Source organism: Budorcas taxicolor, chromosome 21, assembly GCF_023091745.1.
Source record: "Budorcas taxicolor isolate Tak-1 chromosome 21, Takin1.1, whole genome shotgun sequence".
NCBI classification, from domain to species: Eukaryota; Metazoa; Chordata; class Mammalia; order Artiodactyla; family Bovidae; genus Budorcas; species Budorcas taxicolor.
Genome location: NC_068930.1, coordinates 74329853 through 74354580, shown reverse-complemented (window position 1 = coordinate 74354580; position 24728 = coordinate 74329853). Strand labels below are relative to the sequence as shown.

General features: G+C 36.9%; 1 protein-coding gene across 1 annotated transcript in view; it reads right to left on the bottom strand.

Moving 5' to 3' along the window:
* Nucleotides 1-6197: 6197 nt before the first annotated feature.
* Nucleotides 6198-24728, bottom strand: part of LOC128066922 (uncharacterized) — a 28226-nt gene continuing 9695 nt past the window's right edge. Inside the window, exons 2-8 of the mRNA XM_052660047.1 lie at nt 18382-18503; nt 17304-17442; nt 14538-14659; nt 12588-12698; nt 10813-10919; nt 7795-7885; nt 6198-6359 (exon numbers count right to left, since the gene is read on the bottom strand). Of these exons, the coding sequence (XP_052516007.1) occupies nt 6243-6359; nt 7795-7885; nt 10813-10919; nt 12588-12698; nt 14538-14659; nt 17304-17442; nt 18382-18503 (809 nt within the window). The 3' untranslated portion in view covers nt 6198-6242. The remainder of the gene's footprint in view (nt 6360-7794; nt 7886-10812; nt 10920-12587; nt 12699-14537; nt 14660-17303; nt 17443-18381; nt 18504-24728) is intronic.

The following is a 24728-nucleotide window of genomic DNA, read 5'->3' as shown; positions in this document are numbered from 1 at the left end:
ATAATGTTCTGTGAATATTTGTTCATAGTACAAGTTTTTGTGTTGGATGTGTATTTCCCTTTCTCTTGGGTATGTATCTAGGAGTGGAATTACGGTAACATTTTGAGGAACTACCAAAACTTTTACAAAGCATCTACACCATTTTATATTCCTACCAGCAATACAGAAAGCTTCCAATGTCTTAACAATAACCTACTTTTCAAGTTTCATTTTATGCTATAAATTGTGGGTCTCATGTTGCCAGAATACAGATGTATTTTAAGGAAGTTCCTGTTTCCCACTTTGCAAAGAAGCTCCAGATATAATTTTTCTTTCTCTAAGAAAATGGAGTTAGACTAGTTTATCTTAGGGTGTCCTCTAACTCTAAAAGTCTATGCTTCTCTGAACCCTTCATCTTCCATCAGAAAGAATGGTTCATGTTATTTGCACCTTACAGTTTGACCTAAATAATGATGTCTGCTTGGCAAGGAAAAATAAACAAAACTGAAGTCCAAAAACTGAGTCATTGTTTTAAGTAAATCTCTCTCTGCTTGTTGCCCTCTTTGCTTATAAGCCAAAATTGTGGCATATTTTCCATGTTTTCAGTTGTTTTTGAAAAGTTCAGGTATTATTTTATAATGTATGTACAATTTAGTAAATGGAGGGAAAAAGGAAGAAACTGAATCTACTTTCTACTTAAGTAACTTTCTGTGTGAAAATAGAATCACATTAAAAATGATCATTTAGGATGTTGTATTCATAGTATCAGGCAATACCAACAAAAATATTAAAGCCATACTACTAAAGCTTTTCTTTTATTCAAAAGCCACAAAATTCAAACTATGACCTAGTTGTCATTTTTCCTCTTGGATTAAACACCCAACAAATCGACACATCACAGCTATAGCTCATATATTTGACAATTACTCAAGCAACTCTCACATTCATGAGGAATCCAAAGGGAAAAATGAAGAAGCTTCTCTCCACTAGACTCTGTTGATTTTGCCATTAATATTAGACTATTTGGGCTCCAAAATCACGGCAGATGGTGATTGCAGCCATGAAATTAAAAGACGCTTACTCCTTGGAAGAAAAGTTATGACCAACCTAGATAGCATATTCAAAAGCAGAGACATTACTTTGCCGACTAAGGTCCATCTAGTCAAGGCTATGATTTTTCCTGTGGTCATGTATGGATGTGAGATTTGGACTGTGAAGAAGGCTGAGTGCCAAAGAATTGATGCTTTTGAACTGTGGTGTTGGAGAAGACTCTTGAGAGTCTCTTGGACTGCAAAGAGATCCAACCAGTCCATTCTGAAGATCAGCCCTGGGATTTCTTTGGAAGGAATGATGCTGAAGCTGAAACTCCAGTACTTTGGCCACCTCATGAGAAGAGTTGACTCACCGGAAAAAACTCTGATGCTGGGAGGGATTGGGAGCAGGAGGAGAAGGGGACGACAGAGGATGAGATGGCTGGATGGCATCACTGACTTGATGGACGTGAGTCTGAGTGAACTCCGGGAGTTGGGGATGGACAGGGAGGCCTGGTGTGCTGCGATTCATGGGGTCGCAAAGAGTCGGACACGACTGAGCGACTGAACTGAACTGAATTGATGAAATGTAAAATATAGAGGGAGCATAGCAGAAGGGCATACGTTTCGGAGTTGATAGAAAACAGGGTTGAATCTTGCCCCTGCGATTTACTAGTTGAACGACTTTGGGAAAGTTTCTTACCTTCACTAAAACTGTTTACTCATCTGCTGTTTGTTGTTCAGTTGCTCAGTCATGTCTACCACTGTTACGACCCTGCAGACAGTAGCCCACCAGGCTCCTCTGTCCATGGGATTCCCCAGGCAAGAATATTGGAGTGGGTCACCATTTCTTTTTCCAGGGGATCTTCCCAACCCAGGGATCCAACCCACATCTCTTGCATTGCAGGCAGATTCTTCACTGCTGAGCCACATTTACAGAAAGTCTCATTAAATGAGAATAATAGGTCTTATGCCATTGGGTTGTTAACAGGATCAATAGGTAAAGTGTTAGATATAAAATATGTGTCAGTAAATTTTAGGGTTTTTCTGTTTGCCTGAAAATGTTCCTTGAGGGCTCAGGATTTAAATATATATCACCTTTCCAGTCTGGGAATCTGTCTTTGATTTAGGTAAGTTTGGAAGTGTCTTAATAGAGCCTAGTTAGGAATTGATTCCTTAACTTGTGATACTTTCCGTCCATTAGATTTAGGTGAGGTTTTCATACATTTGTTTCTTCTTAGTCGAAAGGATTACATTTTTAGTAATCCATATTGAATTTATTCCTCGGAGCTTAGTTTGGGAATATGTTCCTTATTCTCATCTTCCTCAAAGAAAGCAGAAATTTGAGAAAGTTAATTAAGTTTTAGACAATTTAACAAGATGATCATCGTTGTTGACAAATAACTTGAAATTCGATGTTCTTAGAAATGGAGCATTGATACAACTGCCTGATACAATTATGATTATTATATCTATCAATTTTCTTGGGATGCTTCTTTAGATAAAAAGACTAAAGTCAATTCATGTGCTTTTTCATATGTGTATTTCAAGATGTTTATCATTCAGTTAATGTACATAATACTCCTCTGAAACTCATGGACCAGAAACATTAATTAACTTATTTTACAAGTGAATAAACTGCAGCCTAAAATGGTTGAGTTGCTTAAGGCATCTAGACAAGTCTTGGGAAGTTAACAGCAGCTCAAGCTCCAAGCCTTGTTTAATTAATATTGCATCCAGGAAATGAGTTCTTAAAAGCAGAGATCTTTTACCATTCTAGCACATCCCCAGAGAAGCCCTTAAGGGTGTTTGTTTTGTCTTCGTGTTTCTCGCTAGGTTTTTATTTATTTATATGAAAAATGCCTGAAATCTTACGCTTCAACCAATCTTATGCTTCTTTCTCTTCAATGCTAATAACTTTATCTTGTGTGTGTGTTTCTCACTCTTGGTAGGTTTCTTTTCAAGCTATTGTCTACAAGTTTTGCTTCCCAGCATTCTTTTTTTTTTTTTTACCTTATCTTAGTATTTAACTATTATGCTGATAGTATGAGATTCCATTCATTAGATTTCTTGCTATTGTCTCTTGACTTAATAAATTTGCTATACAGCCTCATTGATTTTCTTACTGACTCTTTGCAACCTCATGGATTGTTGCCTGCCAGGCTCCTCTGTCCATGAAATTCTCCAGGCCAGAATACTGGAGTGGGTAGCCTATCCCTTCTCCAGGCAATCTTTCCAACCCAGAGATCGAACCCAGGTCTCTGGCATTGCAGGCAGATTCTTTATCGTCTGAGCCACCAGGGAAGCCCTGTGTATCTTAAGAAATGTAATTTTAAAAATTCTATTCACTCTAGGTTTGTGTACTCCCCCAACAAAGTGCGAAAGCCTCCTAAATATCTGATTCCTTTCCCTCCATCCAGAGATGCTGTCTTAGTTCATTCTTACTGGATCCACTGGACCACCAAATGGCTTTCTGAAGAGTATCCTTTTGCCCACTTAAAAAAAAATATTTATTTGGCTGTTTTGTTTCTTAGTTGCAGTATGTGAGATCTCTATTGGGTCATGTGGGATCTCTCATTGCAGCTCATGGACTCTCTAGCTGTGCCATGCAGGGTCCAGAGTGTGCAGGTTCAGCAGCTGTGACATGTGGGATTTTAGTTCCCCAACCAGGGATTGAACCCACATCCCCTGCATTGCAAAGCCGATTCCTATTTTTTATGGAAATTTAAAAAATTTTTATTTTTATTTTTGGCTATCCTGGGTCTTTGTTGCCACCCAGGCTTTTCTCTAGCTGTGGCAAGCGAGGGCTACTCTCTAGTTGCATTGTGCAGGTTTCTCACTGCAGTGGGTTCTCTTGTTGCAGAGCATGGCCTCTAGGGCTTTTAGGCTTCAGTACAGCAGCTCCCAGGCTCTGGAGCACAGGCTCATTAGTTGTGGCACACAGGCTTCATTGCTCCAAGGCATGTGGGATCCTCCTGACCCATGACCCATGGATCAAACACAAGTCCTCTGCATTGGCGGGTGGATTCTTTACCACTGAGTCACCAGGGAACCTCAAGGTGGATTTTTAACCACTGGGCCACAAGGGAAGTCCCATTGCCTGTTGTTTTTAATCATAATGTCTACAGAATCATGTTTCTATAGTTTAATTCTGACCATATCTGTATGCTGCTCAAAAACTTTGAATGGCTCACTCTAAGATGGGATCTCCTTGGCATACCATGCCCCTTTGGATCTGGCATGCATTCACTTTGCCAGATGCATGCAGTCCCATTCTGGACTATAGTCACACTATAATATTATCCTCTATGTTTCTGCATATACAATAATCAGCTCCAGACAAATAAGTAAGACATTTAAAGATTAAATAATTTCACTTACATGTCTCTTCAGTATCTTATAGTTCTAATACTTGCCTCAAGCATTCATTTAAAAATGTGTTAAGCATATACATATCACACAGAAGATACTTTCCAATGTTAGACCATTTACATCTTTTTTTCTGCTGCATCAACTTAAAGATCCATAGTTTAACATCTAAAATCATAGCTGTGACAACAGTATTTAAACAACCATCCATTTTTTCTGTAATTTAAATCACATATCTATGGAAACCATCTATAATCTTTACTCTTGACTGTATTCCACTAACAACAGCTGAAGACTTTTTATTTTACAGATGAGGGGTGAATGATTTGAAACTAGGTTTACAGACTTGCCCACCATGATCCAGTGTTGCTATCGCTCTTTCCGTCCTGTCAGGGCCTTTTGGAATGGGCATTCTCCCATTCACCCAGGGCCACAGCATTAGAGGGTCACGCTTCTGAGGAGCAGCTGAATGAACATTAGGCAGATAGGATTCAGAATTTGGCGACCAGTTTCTTAAGAACAGGCACAGCATAAAGTGAAATTCAATTAAGGGTTATGTTTATAATTATGTGTCATATTACAAATAAACTCATTTTTTTTCATGAATGATTATTGACTCTTATGTAATGCTCTATTTGCTAGTTACTATAATAAACCAATTAGATATATTTAATCATATATAAAACAATCACATAAATTACAGCTTCCAGCTATTTTAAAATACTTTAATCTCAGAAAATCTGCATAGCCTGCTGGAAACATCCATCAATTGTTACTCAAAGATGCTAGAAGTTTATAGTGATTTCTTTTTAGATGACTAGCATGATAAGTGTTTAATAGGTTAGCATTAAATAATAAATTATTGGAAATGAACAAGATATTACTGGAAATCCAGCATTTATTCTGAAATTTAATATTATACCAGGTCCCAAATATTAAACTTATTAATATCAATAGTAAAGTTCTAAACTCTCATTTTTTTATTTTAGCATTTTGTTTGGTTATTGGCCTATAATTTTCTTTTAAAAGTTTCAGTTGACTGCCACTGCAAATTTTTCATAAGCAAGTGATGACAAAAAGTATATTAGATAAATCCCTTTCAAAAGATAGATCTCCAAAAGGATCTGCAACTCCAAACTGTGGATTAGTTTAGTATAAAAAAGTAACTTATATGCAATGCTAAATATAAATTACTAGAATTAGTAAGTGTTCAAGTTTTGATGTTTCATTGTATTCTTGTTTTTAAAGTTTTGCTTTTCCTGATTTCAAAAGAAGTAGAGTCATTTTAGTAAAAAATGGAAAATCCAGAAAAGCACAGAAAAAGCAATAAATTACCAGTAATTGTTCTACCACAGAAATAACCTCAATTTATATTTTAGAGTTTACCTTTCTAGTTTTGCTTTTTCCTAGCAACTGCAATTTTTTATTTTAGTCTTTGTGCTAGTCTCCTCAGATACAGGAATCTTACAGAATAGAGATCTAAGAAATGAGATCTCTACCTACCCTTCCCCCCTCTTTCATGATAGAAACTACTTCTGATCTTTTTTTTTGGTCATATCTGGACTTGGTATACAGAGTTGATGACTAAAGGATACAAGTTTATATTTTTGACAGAATCAAAGAAACCAGGGGAAACCTTTTTTCCAGATAAATATTTTAATATAATTATCACACAAAGTTGTGATAATGTGTGATAATGTGTATATATATATATACACACATACAACTATTTACAAAAATGCAAACATATGTACAAACACTAGAAAGGAACACACAGGAAATAATATGTGTTAGGATACTGAAATTCTGTTTCTTTTAAATTATTTTGTAATTATTTTACACCAAGGCAGGACTATTTTAGTTTCAGAGAATCTTGTATAAATGTATTTGTTCAAGAGCTTCTCTGTCAATATCCTTTTCTGGGAATACATCATAGTTCAGAGGTATCTCTTCAACCCAAGGAGGTAACTGTATATTAACCTGAGGGAAAAAAAAAGTTGTTTACATTATAAACACATATGAAAATAACAGAATGAACCTACTGTTTTCAATTTCAAGAAATCAGATTTATATTACAATGAGAGGGACTAAGTTTTACACGGTGCCACATGAACAATTCTTTGTTATAGTAAATGGCAGGCCTGTAGATTCAGGGACTTAACTAATTTACCTTGATTTGGGAACTTGAAGGGATAAAGAACATATAGAATAGAGTAATTATTTTAATGTAACTAGTTTAATAAACTAGCTTAAACAATAAAAGATTAAAACAACAGTGGGAGTACACAGAGAAACTTCATATATACACAGTGATGGTGCTAACAAGTTGCATGAAAAGAGCTAATCTCCCTCTATAACCTTCATCAGGCTCTTCTCGTCACACTGCAAACTTGGGTCTCCAAGACATAGAAATTCTGGAGCCACCAATGGATATACCTAACTTAAAGAAGTTTCATTAAATTGGAAAGCAATAATGTTATTTAAGAATTCGTATGTAAGGACTCTTTCAAAAACATTTACTTTGGTAAGTGAAAATCACTGAATTACTTCAATACATATAAACATAAAATGGAAAGCATGTATTTTAAAGGTGTGTTTTTATAAGTATGGAAAAGTATAGCAGAATCACACCACTCATGGGGTAGGGACCTCAAGGGGAGGGAGCTGGGGAGATTACCATCATGTCTTCATGTATTTTTGGATTGTTTCTCCTGTTATGATAAACATGACTGTAATTTAGATGACTGACAACAATTTTTAAAGAAGGTATTATTCATGATTGTTTAGTTTCTTAAAGGAAGAAATAAGATACTTAAATTTGGCAGTGGGTTATATGAAACAAAAGCACTATGAAAGAAAATAATATGATTTTGTATTAAGAAATGCTACAGTATCTCATTGAGGGGTCTCAAAGAGCTTTACACATATTAATTAACCTTTACAAAAGAGTCAATTTATTGGGATGAATCTTATTATTAAGTATCAACCTTATTTTGTATGGAGAATCTGAGGAATACAAAAGCAGCTTGAGCAAGATTCCAAACTGACCTAGAAGCTAAACTGTGTTCAGGATGTGGCCTCCAGCCCATTTACTGGAGAAAAAGTTGTGATGTGGGTGTTTTTAAGCCTCTTACAAATATTTAATAGCATTTGTTAACCTAAAACTATAACTCCACAGTTAGAAAAATTGGGTGGAGAAGCAAAGGAATATAGATCAGGATCCGAATGACGCTCTCAGAGCTCTGGAGGAACGTGAACAAACCACAAAACAGTTCTTAAGCCATAAGGTTTTGCTACTCTTCCTAGTGTTGTCACTATGTTCAGAGTGAACATTCCTAGAATAGTGTGACAGCTATCAGAAAAAAGCAGGAGAAAAGTTTTGACAATAAAAATGCTGGGAAAGAAGCTTACATACCTGAAGACCTGAGAGAGAATCTTCCAGACCTGGCACTGTCACTAATAACGACCCTTGTTTCCTTACATTATGGCAGATATATTCCCAGGCTCTATAACACATTAAAAACTTCTATGTTAGGTTTTACCAGATACTGGATATTTTTTTTGAATGAGGATAACAAAAAGAATATGCAGCATAGGTGGTATCTAGAGATCCAGATGGGCAAAAACTTAAGCCTGCAGAAACTGACCTGCGGCAACATACTAGTAATTGGCAAATTCAGTTTCTGAAGGGATATTGGCAAAATCGTGGAGTTACAATACTGAGAGAGATTTAACAAGATGGGGGATTAGGGTTAATATAAGCAATTGTGAATAAGGCCACAAAAAAGTTTTCAGAGCTGATACAGATGTCAAAGCTGGATCATGGTTAAAGCCCCTTCAATTCTTTATGATCTGTCAACCTTCTACAGAATGGAACAGAGCTGAGGGGAGTGGGTGGGAAAGAGTCATGGAGAAAAGCCACAGAAGCCAAAAACAAGCAAAGGCTAATAATAAGAATATAATATATAGATCTTTTAAAATAACATTAGGAGTGAAATCATACTTTATTTGGCTGTCAGAAATAGTCAGTGGAAAGCCTTGTGGACAATATGATACCTGAGACGTTCAGTGTGATCAGCTAGGTGTAAAGCAGACAGGCAGGCCATGTGTATGTGTCAGAGGGCAGTATCTGACCAGTTTTGATTAGCAGACACGAATGGGATTTCTACACTGCACGAGTCTTGGTAGCACACCCCATTGGGGAGCAGGGGTCAAGCAAAGCAAGGAAGTGCACCCTCTGCAGTGAGGCAGGTGGGCAGCAATGTTGTTTGCATTTACTTTAGTTATAGCAATGGCTATTGGGTTTAGTACATTCTGGAGCTTATTAGGCAAAATGATAATAAATGTTCTTTTCCTCAGGTTAGATCTAAAACCAACTAGCAATGTTTGATAATAATTATTGCTGTGCTTGGGCTAGAGCTGTCTGTTGTTTTGATGCAGTTCCCTAAAAATGATGTTTTTTCAAGTCTGTTTAGTAAGACTGAAGAAGCTGATTATATTAGCATGATTTGGCATGGCTCTAAAAACAGCACTTGCTGCTTCTGAGAAGTTGTCATTGCAGTAGTTTATAGATTTTACTTACTGGAAAAATACATAGAGGTACCTTTTAAACTAAGACTTACTCTACTTATTACAATATATAATAATATAGGTAAATGATCAGTTCTGTCAGAATGACTCTAATATCAGGATGCTTTATCTCCTAAACTTTCTCCCGTGTATTGTCATTCATGAAGATAATTAATTATCTATATTTAAAACTCATTGCACTTGACTAATTTGGAGAAGTGACTGAACATATGGGGTCAATACCTATTTGGTGAGTCATGCAGAGTTTGCAAATGAATCTTCCAAGATCGCACAAGCATGCAGCAGTTCCAGTATCAAGTCGACCAGTAATATCTGTCATTTTTCAGCGTTTAAAATCATTCTTTATGAATCTTCCAAGAGTTTAAGGTGCTTTTCTCTTTTAACTTTTCATAACATTGGTATTATTTCTTTATCTAACCATTATGTAATGTTTTGACTACTGGTCATGAACTTGAAAAAGTAAAAAGCTACACAAACTTTGTCCACTGGAAATTAAGTTTAAAGAGTACAATATGATTAAAAAAACTTTGTTCATGTTGTGCTTCTGGTCTTCACCCTGTGAACAAAAAATCATCACCTCTTCTGTCTGCACTTTGATGATATGATTAGTTTTCTGTTGAACAAGTTTCTTTATAAACAATTTACATTGCTAATTTTGTACTGATCTTAACCTAGAAGTAATAGATGTATATGTGTGTGTGTGTGTGTGTGTGTGTGTGTGTGTGTGAGAGAGAGAGAGAGAGAGAGAGAGAGAGAGAGAGAGAGAGAAGGTAAAGGGACAGCAGACAGAGGTTTAGTCATTCAAGATTCTACTTCATATTAACTGTTTATGGTCTATAATTATACACCTTTTTATTTCTAAGCAGCAGAAATCTCCCTGATGCACTAATTCAAACACGAATGTAATGCCCTTTCATACATATGGAAAGGTGCTTTCCTATATCTAGAGTTACATATGTCATGATAAATAAGTTAGTAAGCCTAACTGACTAGACAATCAGTGTCTTGGACTGTAAGAATTTTCTAATTAGAGGAGCCTATAAGTCCTGATAAGAGGTCAGAAAAGTCACAGGGAACTCCCCGTGGTCTAGTGGTTAGGACTCCATGCTTTCACTGCCTAGAGCATGGGTAAGATCCCTGCCTGGGGAACTAAGATCCCACAGGCAATGTAGTATGGTCAAAAATTAAAAAAAAAGAAACAAACAAAAAAAACTGATCACAGATTTGCTAATTTTTCTATTGCTTAAATAGTGGAATAAAGTCTAGGAACTGACTATTACTATCTTAAGAACATTTTAAAAATTTGGTAATTAGTCATTTTTTTTTAGGTGAATATTCTTATATTTTGTTCTATAGTCATTTATGGGCAGCAGTTAATTCCTATCATTCTGTGATAGGATAGCAAAGGACGTGTTTTTTCAAAGAAAAGAAAACTGAGGCAGAAAAAAATTTTAAGACCCCCTGGGAACTGACAACTTCTTGCATCCCTGACTGCAAAGCAAAAGCTTGGGTCATGACACCAGTTTCTTTTTTTTAAAATTAATTAATTTATTTTAATTGGAGGCTAATTACTTTACAATATTGTAGTGGTTTTTACCATACATTGCATGACATCATTTTCTATCTCCTCAAAATCAGATGTAATATTTTACAAGGTTAGACAATCAAAGTTTATTTTTATTTTCACTTAGACATAACACATTTTCTTTAATATAATCTTCTGAGAGTTGAGGTCATTTCTAAAAAGTTTAATATCACTCCAGGGCCCCATGTTCAATCTGTGGTAGGGGAATGAAGGTCCTACAAGCCTGGCCATGCCAAAATAAATAAATAAATAACGTACCTGGCCTGTTCTGCCTTATCAAGAAAATATTCGAAGACATTATTCATTATAATAACATCAGCATTCTGCAGAAGTGAACCTTGTGTACAAATGTCTGCATGAAGCACCTAAAGAATGAATTCATGTAAGAGAACAAGGACACCATATCACATAACCACTTAAGAAATAGCTGTTCATTCAATGACATTGTGAGACAGGCAGTAAGGGAGATTCATACTTCTTAAAATGAGAGTACAGTATATTTAATACTACTGCCTATGGAAGATACTTAATGTCTAATAAAAACCATAAACTTGTGAAAACCTTATTTTTTAGATAGACTTGTTTATATAGTCATAATTACACTCTCTTCACTCCCAATTCAGAGCTGTTTCTACTGTATCCGTAGTTATGAGTCAAAGGACCTAGGTTCAAATTCTGGCTGCATTATCAACTAGGTTTATACATTTGAGTAGTCAAGTGTCTTCATAAATAAAATGGAGTAATATCTGTCCTGATTCATAGAATCAAATGGGACTAAGTTTAAAAAGTAAATTTGTAAAATGTTAATACAAATATGTTAACTGGCCTTGTCTGACTCTTCATGCAAAATTTACTTGAATATATTACCTATCCAAGAAAGCAAACAAAACAATTTATTAGAAAATTATATACTTCAAAAAATTACCTTAGACTATAATCAATAAGTCTTGTAGAACATAGGTAAGATAACAAGAAGAAATATTTATTTGCTCAAGAGCAAAGCAAATTAACTTTTATTTTAAAAGAAGAGAAAGTTTTTTGTATTATATGATGTTTTTTTTTTTCCAAAAAAACACTTAGTCTTACAAATAAATAATATTCAGAGGTGTTTTTCAGAATGTTTAAATCTTGATTTCTAATTAAATTGATATTCCTGTTTTGCATGTGATTTATTATGTAACAGCAGTGTGTTTTTGTTCACTAAATATGGAACAGTGAGAAAAATCTATAAATTTAATATTGGACAGTGAATTCTCTTTGATCACTTGCCTCTCAATTTATAAGATGAGAGAGAGAAAAAAAGGCAGGATGAAAGGAGGAAGAGAATGAAAAGTTTTCCTTCTATAAAAAGGGGAAGGCTAGATTCTGAATCTTACTAAGATATGTCTTTGAATATTAGATTGAACTGAACACCAGAGATCCTTAGATACTCAGTACTTCTGTGCACTGCCATTAGAAGTATAGGATCACTAGTGAAATGATAAGGATCATGGCATTAACCAAAAAACTTCCTTTCCCCTTTCCAGTTATTTTTCCCCTTACCTATAACAAACAGAAAATTTCTGTCATAGCCCAACTTAGGGCATCCTTCTCCCAGGAACTGCTACTCTGTGGCACCCACAATTCCTCTTGCAAGTTTATAAAAGAAGATAAAGAACTGTGAGCATTTTACTTAATCTTTTTGCTTACTTGCAACATTCAGGGTTTAATTAAATACACATCTGACAACATGAAGATATTTAAAATTGCTGCTAACGAAACTATATATGAAGAAAACTATATATATATAAAACTACATGAAGAAAACTAAGAAAAAAATTCTACTTTCTAATAAAGTTGGGGAGGAAGAGAAAAGTGTGAGTGGAACATAATGATAATAATTCATCTTCATTATAGTTATAAAATATTAACTCAATCTATTTCCATACAACAGCAATGAAGGATAGATTCAAAAATTTTCCAACTCCAATGCAGAAGAAACTTGGCTAAATTTGCTACACAATGGATAACAGAGTAAATATTTTAAAAAGTACCTTTATTCTGTCAGTGAACTGATACTTTTTTATGACCATTTCCTGCAACTGGCAAAAGTCACCATTCAGTTCTACTCCATACAGTTGTGATGCTGAACTGTAAAGATAACCCTAAAATATGAAGACACATGATACAAAAGAATTAACTTTTAGTTGTGGGTTTCTTTCTACTTGAAATTTTAAAAGTCAAACTTTTAAAACAGAATTCAATAAACTAAAAATAAAAGTAAAGATAAATAACACTATATAATTTATATAAAATAACTTTAAGAACTTAGACTCTTACTCATCAAGACCTCAAGTGTAGTTTATTAATATCCATTATTTAAAAGTAATTTTATCTTATTTATCAAATATTACTATTTTAAGCCCTCCCTTTATGTATATTTGTAGAAGAATACATTTTTTCCAAATAAAGGCTAAACTTCCTAAAAGGATAAAAATTAAAAAGTAATTATGTTTTTAAGGACTGATTTCTTATTTTCTCGATAAAGCTGCATTCAACAGAGTTGGAAATAAGGAAAGTGATCGCAAATAGATTCTTTCTTTAATACCCTATTTCTGTAATTTCTTGGAATGTTACATCAGGGGAAAGTAAGAAAGGTGTTAACCTATCGGAAATATGATGGACACTCAGCACAGTCTGACATAAGATGTGGGTGGCTGGAGGTATGTCCTGTTTAGCTTATGGAAGCCAGCCTGCTGTTCGGTAAATCCATCAAAGATAACTGGCCATCAGTTAACAAGGATCATCAAAAACAGACTATGTATTATTACCTATCTATTTTTGGTTGTAATAACAAAAGCAATCTGGAAGGAGAGGTCAAATCATATTTTGAAGACCATTTTACATCAACTAACACCTATGTGTAAACTCAATTTATATTTATAGTTCACCATAGATATTTAGAATATGTTCAACAAAGCTTATGCACGTACTCAAAAAAAAAAAAATATTGTTGACTGAATCAGGGACCTCTATAGAGAAAAATGACCATATGTTTAAACCCATTGATACTACCAAACACTTGCACAGTCACAATTATTTAGCTCTATTTGTTTCCAACAAATAAAAAAATAAACAAAAGTGGACAAAATATGGTAAACGATCATAATTTCTAATGTTCGCCAAGCAAAATCAGCAGATAAACTGTACTTTATATCATGGCTGTCTTTTCTAAGTGTAGGATAAAAGTCAATGCTAAAAACTAAATGAAGCATGAAAGGGTTAATTGTTTCTGTTTAGAGCAGGCAGTGATGCTGGGAACGGACAGAGCCTGTTCCTGGCATGAACTTCTACTGCTGCTGGCCACATGTTTTAACACATCTGCTAATGACAACCAGAAACCACATTTCAGTTTTTTTGATAAAACCATTTAAGAACATTAAAAATATTCATGATTTGAATATTTTTTTAAGAGTCACATTGAGCTGATATCTCAGACACAAAAATCTACGTTCAGACTTTGGATCACTGAAAACCACGGTATGTCCTGGGTCCAAGATGATATCATTTGCCTTGCTCGCTTACAGGTGAGGATATTGATGCCAGGGGTATGGAGTGTTTTGCTCATGGCTGTAAGCAATTCCCTAGTTGAGCAAATTTGTCAGTTTTATAAGAGCTCTTATCAAAGCTCAGTGTGCTATACTATTTTATGACAGTAGAGAAAATGGAGTTAGAAGCACGGTAAGTGAGTGACAGAATACCAAAGCGTTATGAGGGCCATCTGTTCCTGTTTTGCTGAAATTCCTTCACTAGTGTGACGGAGACAAACCAGAAAAGGATATCAGAGAGCTGGCCTTTGAAAAGTCCAAATTCAATACACTATTTTAACCATATTACTCTAATAAATAAAGCCAAGCTGTCACCTTAGATGGTGGCAGGCAAAACTGTTGCTAGTAGAAGAAAGTATTTCCAAACGTTGACTACGTCCACAAGTTGGACTTTACCCCATAAAGGACGGTGCCAAGCCTGGAGCCAACGTCAACCAAGACCTTTCCCGACAGATCAGGGAGTACGTGATGATAAATGAATTTCAATTCCATGAGAGAGAAGGAATGAGAAATAAACCCTGGAGAATGAGAACGAACATTAAATTTTGCTTGAGGATTAACAATGCCATTCTTTACTTCTAATTCTTTCACCTATAAAGTATATTTCATGCTTTTCTTAATCGATGAAAGCCATTCAGAGGTTATTTAGAAAACATTACTGTGATAACTTTGCACTCATTCACTCTGAGCTGTGAGACACAAGAACAAATACGCAATCTCTGACATTTAGGCCTCTAGAAAACGGTTACTCAGCTGGCTGTCCCTACGCCCATGTTTCTCATCTCTTTCTCTTCCACCCTCTAGGGCGTCCTAGGCCTTTCCCTTCCTCGTCTCCCAATGAACTGCTTTTCCCTGAGACTGGTTCCTAACTCCCATAGCACCTGTTTTCCTCATTCTACCCCAGAGCCATCACAGAGCGGCCGCCTCTCGCTGCATAGACTGTAAACTACCAAATTAATGACTGTCTCTGGAGTGGAACAATGTGGCACCCTGGCCAACCTCAAGTGTGGTCTGGAGAGCCGGAGATGGGTGGTATGGGAGGAGGTTAAGACACTCCTAAATTGTTATTTCCTTTAGTTTAATTGCTATAATTTCTAGCCTCCTAGCCCATTTTCTTACTCCATTATTTCTGTAATGAAATACTTGGGAGAGCCTGAGTCTGTTTTTTCTGATATGGAGGTAACCCGAAGATTTTCTTTATTGTGTGCTAGTACTTAATCTAACGGTCAGGAAACTTTGATCATAACTAATGAATGGTGGCAAATAAAATGGAAGCAAGCAGGCTAATCCCTGGGAAGAAAAAAAAGGGTGACTAGGCCTCAGAAGTAACACTGGAGATGGTGGGGTACAAGGGCATTGAGCACCACAGTCCTTATCTCCCCTCGTCCTCAATGCCCTCTTTGCCACATTAGTGCTCCTGCCCTAGGCTACAGTCATCATTAGTGTCTTAAAGCTGACAAGCTCCTTTCACCCCGCATGGTGACAGCTTTCTCACAGTCACTCTAGTTATCTGGGCTGGTCTGGGCACCCAGTCACTATTTATAATCCGATTTTTATGCAAAAATGCATCCTAATCTCCAAATTTTTCTTTGTCGAACATAGCTCTTCTATAAATTTCTGTATATCAGATCTGATATGGTATTATCGTTAGAATTCACTTTTTAACTTTCCCTCTATTGTTCTTGTCTAAGTCTTTTTCTACTCTGTGAACTTCACTACTTCAAATGGCGATTATGAGCACTATTTAGAAATAGAATCTTAAAGCAGTAAACCAGGGTAGTTTAATCCCCAACTATAATACAGGCACTATAAATTTGTATTAGTCACATTTTACAAATTTGGTAGCAGTGAACTTTTGAGAATAATATTATCCAACCTAGATAGCATATTGAAAAGCAGAGACATTACTTTGCCGACTAAGGTCCGGCTAGTCAAGGCTATGGTTTTCCCAGTGGTCATGTATGGATGTGAGAGTTGGACTGTGAAGAAGGCTGAGCGCTGAAGAATTGATGCTTTTGAACTGTGGTGTTGGAGAAGACTCTGGAGAGTCCCTTGGACTGCAAGAAGATCCAACCAGTCCGCTCTGAAGGAGATCCGCCCTGGGATTTCTTTGGAAGGAATGATGCTAAAGCTGAAACTCCAGTACTTTGGCCACTTCATGTGAAGAGTTGACTCATTGGAAAAGACTGTGATGCTGGGAGGGATTGGGGGCAGGAGGAGACAGAGGGTGAGATGGCTGGATGGCATCACTGACTCGATAGACGTGAGTCTGAGTGAACTCCGGGAGTTGGTGATGGACGGGGAGGCCTGGCGTGCTGCGATTCATGGGGTCGCAAAGAGTCGGACACGACTGAGCGACTGAACTGAACTAAAGATCAGTAACATGACCCCATTATGACTCACCCACTCTAAGCAATGCCTCAAAATCTAGGTTAGCAGGGAGACTGAAATATCATGTTTAAAGTAATACCCTAGAAAATCAAATCCAGTTTGAACAAAAGATATAGTAACAGAAGAGTTTACATCTTAGCGGCATGGAGTCAGTCTAGTTTCCCATATGAAACACAGGTGTTGCATCTGAGGGACAGACATGCAGGAGACTATTACTAGAGCTGTCCTGTGTTACAGACAGGAGATGCCCCATGAGGTCAAATCACGGCCTGCATAAACTCTCAAGATTATCCATCTCTGTCTTCTAAGTTCATGCCCATCCAACAATATCGGATTACTATCTGACTTCACAAGTAGATAGTTCTATGGGGAGAAAGTTTTCAGCTCCCTTGGCAGTTGTATTTCTCACTGTAAATAAATCACCCCTATGGATAAAGGTAAATCTCTTTTGAGTATATAAAGTATGAGTTAGTTTTCCTGTATTCAACCACTTCCAATTAGTTTCAGGACCTGAGAAGTCACCTCATATTAAATATGTTCAGTAAAAAGCAGAAATAGTACGCGGGGGACATGAAGTGGCCTAACCTCCCTGGACAATGTTTCTATTTAGTTTCTCTGATTTCAGTAATTGGTAATGGCTCGGCTGCAGGTTGGCCTTTTGCTTTAAAAAAAACCCCCAAAACAGTGAATGCCTGGTCAAGAATCTGCATAGTCATGACATGTAAGGAAAATGCACACAAAGTCGTCAGGTTTGCAGGCTGGAGTGCCCACCTAGAGGTGCCGTCTGATGTGAACCGCACGCCATACAGTAGTTTCTGCTCATTTTTCCTTCCTCACATAATGAATCAATAAAGTCTTCATCATAAAGGAATGCATCAACGTGAACTGTGGGTTCTGGCTGCTGCTGTATCTGGTGGAGAGAAGAAAAACATCAAAAGAAACAGAGTACAAAGAAGTCTCTTTTTATTGCTAAATAAGGCAAAACATCAGTGGTTCATATGCTGAAATTCTGAGAGCAACAACAACCAGAAAGACAAGTTTCGCTTATGGAAGTCAGCAACTCGGCTCTGTTTTCATGCTATTTTTGAGACACTGGCAACTTGCTATTTGACCATGTCACGATGCAAAACATGGCTCTGAGAAACAGATAAAAATTTTAGTTGAAAGGAGTATTCTGAGATCATTTTGTCCATCCTAAGTAGTATATTTTACAAATAAGGAAACATACTCAGAGAGATTTCTCCCAAGAAATGACACTAGTTAGTTCAGAGGGGGAGAAGAAACTAATACCAGGTCTTCTGAGTCCTACATGTCAGGGACTTACCCATCAAAATACTTGGCAAGTACTCTTTTCCCAGAAGCAAAGTTTTCAAATAATAAAAAATGTTTAGTAAAATTCCATGCTTACAAATAACAGAACTTAATGCTGGTAGTACATGATATAACAGCAAGCAGCTACAAAGATAAAAAATGTTTGATCCCTTCTACTTCAACGATAATAAAGAATCAACAAAAGGGTGAACTTCACCCTTGATAAAAGTTAGGGAAATGGAACAGGGCAGAGAAAACCAAGACAATTACATAGGCAGGGACAGATTACTGTTGTATTGTTGGGCCTTGATTTGGGGTGGGGTGGGGTCTGCTTGGCAAACAGGACACCTTCAAAAAATATCTTTTGAATGAATGGTACTAGGGAGCCAGAGGATTACCAACTCAAAAGAATTGGGGAAATGGATGAAGCACCAAATGAAAAAGAGAATTAAGGACTAATGATTGGACTGGAAAGGCTAATGGGGTTAGAGAAGAAACCTCAAGTAGCACTAGGAATAAATTAATTTAATATATTTACTTTTTGGAGGGCTAGATGTTCTGAGGAAAGCATAGTTTCTAGAGGTAAGTAATTCCGAAGGTCTTCTGCTATGTTTTTCAACATAATGTCGTTATTGTCTTGAGTGAATTCATCAAAATCTCCTGCCAAAAAAAAAAAAAGTATAGTTTTTATGGTTGCAGTCATACCTAGACTAAGTGATTACAATGGATGGTTATCTTCTATCAGTTCAGTTCAGTTCAGTTCAGTCGCTCAGTCGTGTCCGACTCTTTGCGACCCCATGAATCGCAGCACGCCAGGCCTCCCTGTCCATCACCAACTCCCAGAGTTCACTCAGACTCACGTCCATTGAGTCCGTGATGCCATCCAGCCATCTCATTCTCTGTCATCCCCTTCTCCTCCTGCCCCCAATCCCTCCCAGCATCAGTCTTTTCCAATGAGTCAACTCTTCGCATGAGGTGCCCAAAGTACTGGAGTTTCAGCTTTAGCATTGTCCCTTTCAAAGAAATCCCAGGACTGATCTCCTGTCAGATAGCATCAATTTATAACAATAAATAAACATTCTAGGTCCAATGAAATATTCAAATTCTAACAAATGCTCCATGGAAAACATTGAGTTTTTTCTTTTTCCAAGCTGCTTGAAAACATAAAACCTGACTATTTCAGCCTGTTACAGAACAACAGAGACGTTCCAAAAGTATGTAGTACTCTTACTACTTAAACTTACTAAGAAGTAGTCAAATATTCCTTTTGTGACCATGTAGACTTTATAAGTTTAGGAGGCATCGCACAGGGATAACTTTAATCTGAGTATCCCTGCCCCCAATAAAATGTACCCAAGACATCAGATAATAAGCACAAACAGATGGCACCAACTATAGAATAAACTTTACATGAATCATGTTGTTCTGCTGCATCTGAACAGCAGATAAAATGATTATTAAAACAGCACATTTCTGATGGCTCTGGCCTACTTTTGGATACACTGGAAAAAGGGGAGTGAGCGTGTGTGCCAATGTATACAGCAATAAAGATGAAGAAAGTGACACTTGGGTGAATCTACGTGAGGGTGTAAAAGTGGTTTTCATTGTTCTTTTTTTCAACTTATCTGTGTTTAAATTTTTTTTTAATTGGCTCTACAAAAGAATGGTTTCTAAGAAGCTCATACATAATTTTAAGTAGAACAGACTCACCTTGAAGTAAAACACTGTAAAAGTTAGCTGTAGCCTGAATGCCAAATATAGACTGGAAAGAACAACTAATGAAAACATTTTACCTTTTTCTTAAAAATCTTTCTTATATTGAATTCTTGCTAGAGTAAAAGGACCTCAAGGGGACTGTGTTTTTTCTTACTGTTTTAAAATAGCTATAAAAGGAAAACAGGTAGATTGTGAAGAAAATCCCATGCATTTCCACATACCCTATCCCTCAAGTCTTTGGTTGTTTTTAAATAAGTTCATGATTTCCTTCTTAAACATATTAATAATAATTCTTGTGTTGGGTCAGAATGCTACTCGAAGTCACAAATAACAATTAAAATTTGGATATTTTCTAGCTTGCAAAGTTCTTTCAGGTAGAAACTACATCAATTAAATATTATAACATCCATATGAAGAACACAAATCAAGATTACCTTTTCTGATTCAGAGGAAGTAATTAAGGTGACATGAATTGTGAAAAGTTACAAAGCAGGCCAACAGCAACAAAAGAAATAAACCTAAGTTTTTCACTCTTCCTGTTCACTCTTTCCACTGTGTCCCTACATACACAGGTTCTTTCTCTGCATAACATCCCTCTGAGCAATAGCAGTTAACATGAAGATACATTATTTGACTCCCTGAACTAATGCAGAAAGGCCTTTTAACTCTTTTTTTCTTTCTTCACCTATCTGTGACAGTGATCTAAATGTTGCTTCAAATTATTTATAGGAGGATGCAGAATATAAATTATAGACAAAAATATTATGAAGATTCATTCCAAACTCTTCTATTTATTTAAAATTTTTTTATTATTATCTTTTTGGCAATGCCACACGACATGTGAGATCTTAGCTCCCTGCTCAGGGCTTGAACTTGTGTCCCCTGCATTATTTTTAAAGGCTATGTAATATTCTACCATATTTGTATTAACCATTCACTCCTACTACTATACATTTATATACAATTATAACTGAAAATTTAGAGACATTGCTAACATTTGGCATACTTTGGCCTCTTTGCATAACATTTAGCCTCTTTGCATTTATTTCCTTACTATAAATTCCTAGCAGAAGTACTTAAACATTGTAAAGGCTTTTGCAACATACATAGTCATGTATGGATGTGAGAGTTGGACTATAAAGAAAGCTCAGCACCGAAGAATTGATGCTTATGAACTGTGGTGTTGGAGAAGACTCTTGAGAGTCCCTTGGACTGCAAGGAGATCCAACCAGTCCATCCTAAAGGAGATCAGTCCTGAGTGTTCACTGGAAGGACTGATGTTGAAGCTGCAATGCCAATACTTCGGCCACCTGACACGAAGAGCTGACTCATTTGAAAAGACCCTGATGCTGGGAACGATTGAGGGCAGGAGGAGAAGGGGACGACAGAGGATGAGATGGTTGGATGGCATTGCTGACTCAATAGACATGAGTTTGAGTAAACTCCGGGAATTGGTGATGGACAGGGAGGCCTGGTGGGCTGCAGTCCATGGGGTAGCAAAGAGTCAGATACAACTGAGTGACTAAACTGAACTGAACCTGCTACATACTGCTAAATTTCTTTCCTGAAAGATTATACCAATTTACTCCATCAGAAAAAAATAAGAATATGTGTAAGCCTTACTTCATGAAAGCCTTACAGCATTGAACTGTACTATAAAAACAAACTTTGTTGTTTTAATTTGCATTTCTTTAATTACTAGTGAGGCTGGACATCGTTCAACATGTATAATAACAATTTCAGAATGTGTGGTAACAGTATGTTGCTTGGAAAAAGATTAAAGGTGTTAATCAGTTGCCTTAGGACAGTTAGGTTTTTCTCAAATTACATATGCAGGTGGGAAGGGAATGGAGAAAGAAGAGTTTCTCTGCAGAGCAAAATCTATTCTTTAAAAGTTTCCTACTTATATTTAATTAAGTACATGGGAAAAGAGAAGTCACCAAAGCTGATAGTCTATGAATCAAATCCCACTTTTGATATCTAGCCAGGTATTAAGTCGCATCATGTTCTCTTTTGAATCCACTTCCTCTTTATTACCGCTTCAACTACTTCATAGTCACAGGTACCACCTCACACTTAGAAAACCAGGACAAACTCATAATTGGCTCCTGAATGATCAGTTTCTCCCCAATATAAGTTACCTTCCACATCCATTTTGGTGAAGGCAACGGTAACCCACTCCAGTATTCTTGCCTGAAAAATCCTATGGACAGAGGAGCCTGGCGGGCTACAGTCCACGGGGTCACAAAGAGTCAGACATGACTGAGTGACTAACACAACACAACATCTATTTAAACTACTCTTGCTTAAACTTCACTCATGTCACTCCTTCTCCTTACAATTTTGGGACAGCTGTTCACTTTTCAATTTGTCCAGTATTACTCTAGACTTTCAGGGCCCTCTATATATCACCAGAGTCTAACCACCCTATTTTCTACTCTCATTACTCACTAACATAATGTTTGCTTAAGACAGGCAAATTCCCTCAGTTGTTTTCCATATTCTTTTTTGCTCATATTGCTCCTTTCAACTATGACCTTGTTTTTCACAATAAGGGCCTTCTCAAGTTACTTCATCTCCAGGAAGTTAAGACTTACCTTCAGCCCTTGGCCATCATTCACCCATATCCTTATCTCTAATGACTTATAATATATAATTAAACGTTGGGCCATGTATTTCCTATTATTCATTAATATCTTATATTAGTTTGAAGTTCTTATTCAAAGTTTAAAAACTTACTGAGGGGACTTCTGGCCTTAGACAAGATGGCTGCTGCTGCTGCTGCTGCTAAGTCACTTCAGTCGTGTCCAACTGTGTTACCCCAGGGACGAATTGCCTGGGATTCTCCAGGCAAGAACACTGGAGTGGGTTGCCACTGCCTTCTCCAATGCATGAAAGTGAAAAGTGAAAGTGAAGTCGCTCAGTCGTGTCTGACCCTTAGCGACCCCATGGTCTGCAGGCCACCAGGCTCCTCTGTATATGGGATTTTCCAGGCAAGAGTACTGGAGTGGGGTGCCACTGCCTTCTCCGAGACAAGATGGCTACTTCCCTCAATTTCCCGAGCTCCTCCCCTCTAAATACAACGAAATACCCTGGACGTAAACCAACCGGCAACCATAAAGGACTCTGAAGGCTAGAAAAAAGGTAAACTGTCTAGGGATGTCAGGAATTAAGGAAGTAAGGTCACTGTAGTGAATTCCCTACTGGGTTTTCATCTTCCACGTAGCCTGGACTGGGCCCCTGGAGAGGTGAGTGACTACCAACCAGAACTACCAACACCTATAGACCGAATAAACAAAACAAAAACTAAGTCTGCTCTCTCTCACCAAAGACCAGTAAAGGGGAAGAATAACAGAGGTGTACTGGGGAGCCCTAATCCCTAGCCCACACTTGGGGCAAAGGCAGCTATCTGGTAACAAACTCGGAGGCTGCTGTCTCCAGGCCCTCTACCCAGCAGGACAGACTCAGGCCTGAGGCCTCTCAGTCCTCTGCCCAGCAGCCAAGAGCAAACCAGGCCCTGTACTGCTCATCCCCCTACCCCCACTGGTGGAAGGCAGCTCAGTGACATAGGTATCTTTCTCCAAGCAGGAAAACACCAGCATAGATTGAGCAGGAAGCCCCGGCAGTACCAAAGAATGAAACAAACCTGAATAGCACTGCAAGGGCACTGAAAACTAAATGTTGTCAGAGCTACAGCTCACAAAAGCAGGCCAGAATCAACAGGTTAAACTTAAGCAGGGCAGCTGCCTACTAAGATAGAAAATCTGAACAGGATCAAGTCAGCATAATATCTAAAATATCCAGGATAAAATAAAAATTATCCTGGCATACAAACAAAATGTTCACGATAGAACATCATTTATATCAAGAACAGGAAAAATCTTAATTTGATTCTTGCAATCTAGATGCTACTGTGCAAATTAGTCAGAGTTTAGATGATCAGACAAGGACTTTAAAGACGCTATAACGAAAATGCTTCAGTAAGTAGTTATGAATTATCCTGTAGCAAGTGAAAAAAATAGAAAATCTCAGCAAAGAAGTAGAAGTCATAGAAAAAGAAACAGAAACCGCAAAACAGAAAAATAAAATAATAATAATTTAGAAACCCCTTGCTAGAAGGGCTCCGGAGTAGAGATGACAGAGGATAGAACCAGTTCACTTGAATTGACAGATCAATAAAATTTATTCCAGCTGAATAACAGAGAGAAAATAGAAAAAGAAATTGAACAGAGACCTAAGGATCTTTGGAATAACGAAAGAGCTAACATTGGTATCTGAGTTCCAGAAGTAGGGGGAAAAGTGTGGAGCTGAAAAGTATTGAAGAAATACAGCTTAAAAACTCCCTAAATTAGGTGAAAGATCTAAACCTACAGATTTAAGAAGCCAAGCAAAGTCTAAATATGATAGACCCAAAGAAATCCACATAAGAACATATCATAAACTTCTAAAAACAAGAGACAAGGAACACATCTTAAAAACAACCAAACAGAAATGATTCATTCCCTACAGGGAAACACCAAACTACAGTGATGTTTTCATCTGAAACGATGGGAGCCAGGAGGTTACAAAACTTTTCAAATGCTGGAAGAAAAGGACCACAAGCTGTATATTTTCTATCTGATGAAATTACCCTTCAGGAATGAAGGAGAAGTAAAGACAAATCAGATGCAGAAAAACTAAAAAACAAAAAATTTTTGTGCCTGCAGACCTACCCTTAAAAAAAAAAAACAACTTCCAATAATAAGAAAAAAGACCTACCCTTAAAGAATGGGTATAGGAAACTTCAACAGAAAGGAAATAACAGAAGAGGGCTTGGAACTTCAGACAGGAAAGAACAGAATGTGTAAAAATAGACTATCTTTCTCATTAGTTTCTTAAATCATATTTGATGGTTAAATCAAAATTTATAAAACCACCTGTAATGGTGTTCTATGTAAATATATAGAGGAAATACATAAAACGGTCATATTTTTAAAATAGGGGAGGGTATAGGGAACTATGTGGAAGTAAGATTTCAATATTTGCTTCTAGTGATAAAACACTGATAACCAGAGTCAGACATGACTGAAGCGACTTAGCAGCAGCAGCAGTGATGTTACATATGTATACTGTAATACTCAAGACTAACCACAAAGAAAACTCTACAAAGAAATACACTCAGAAACACTA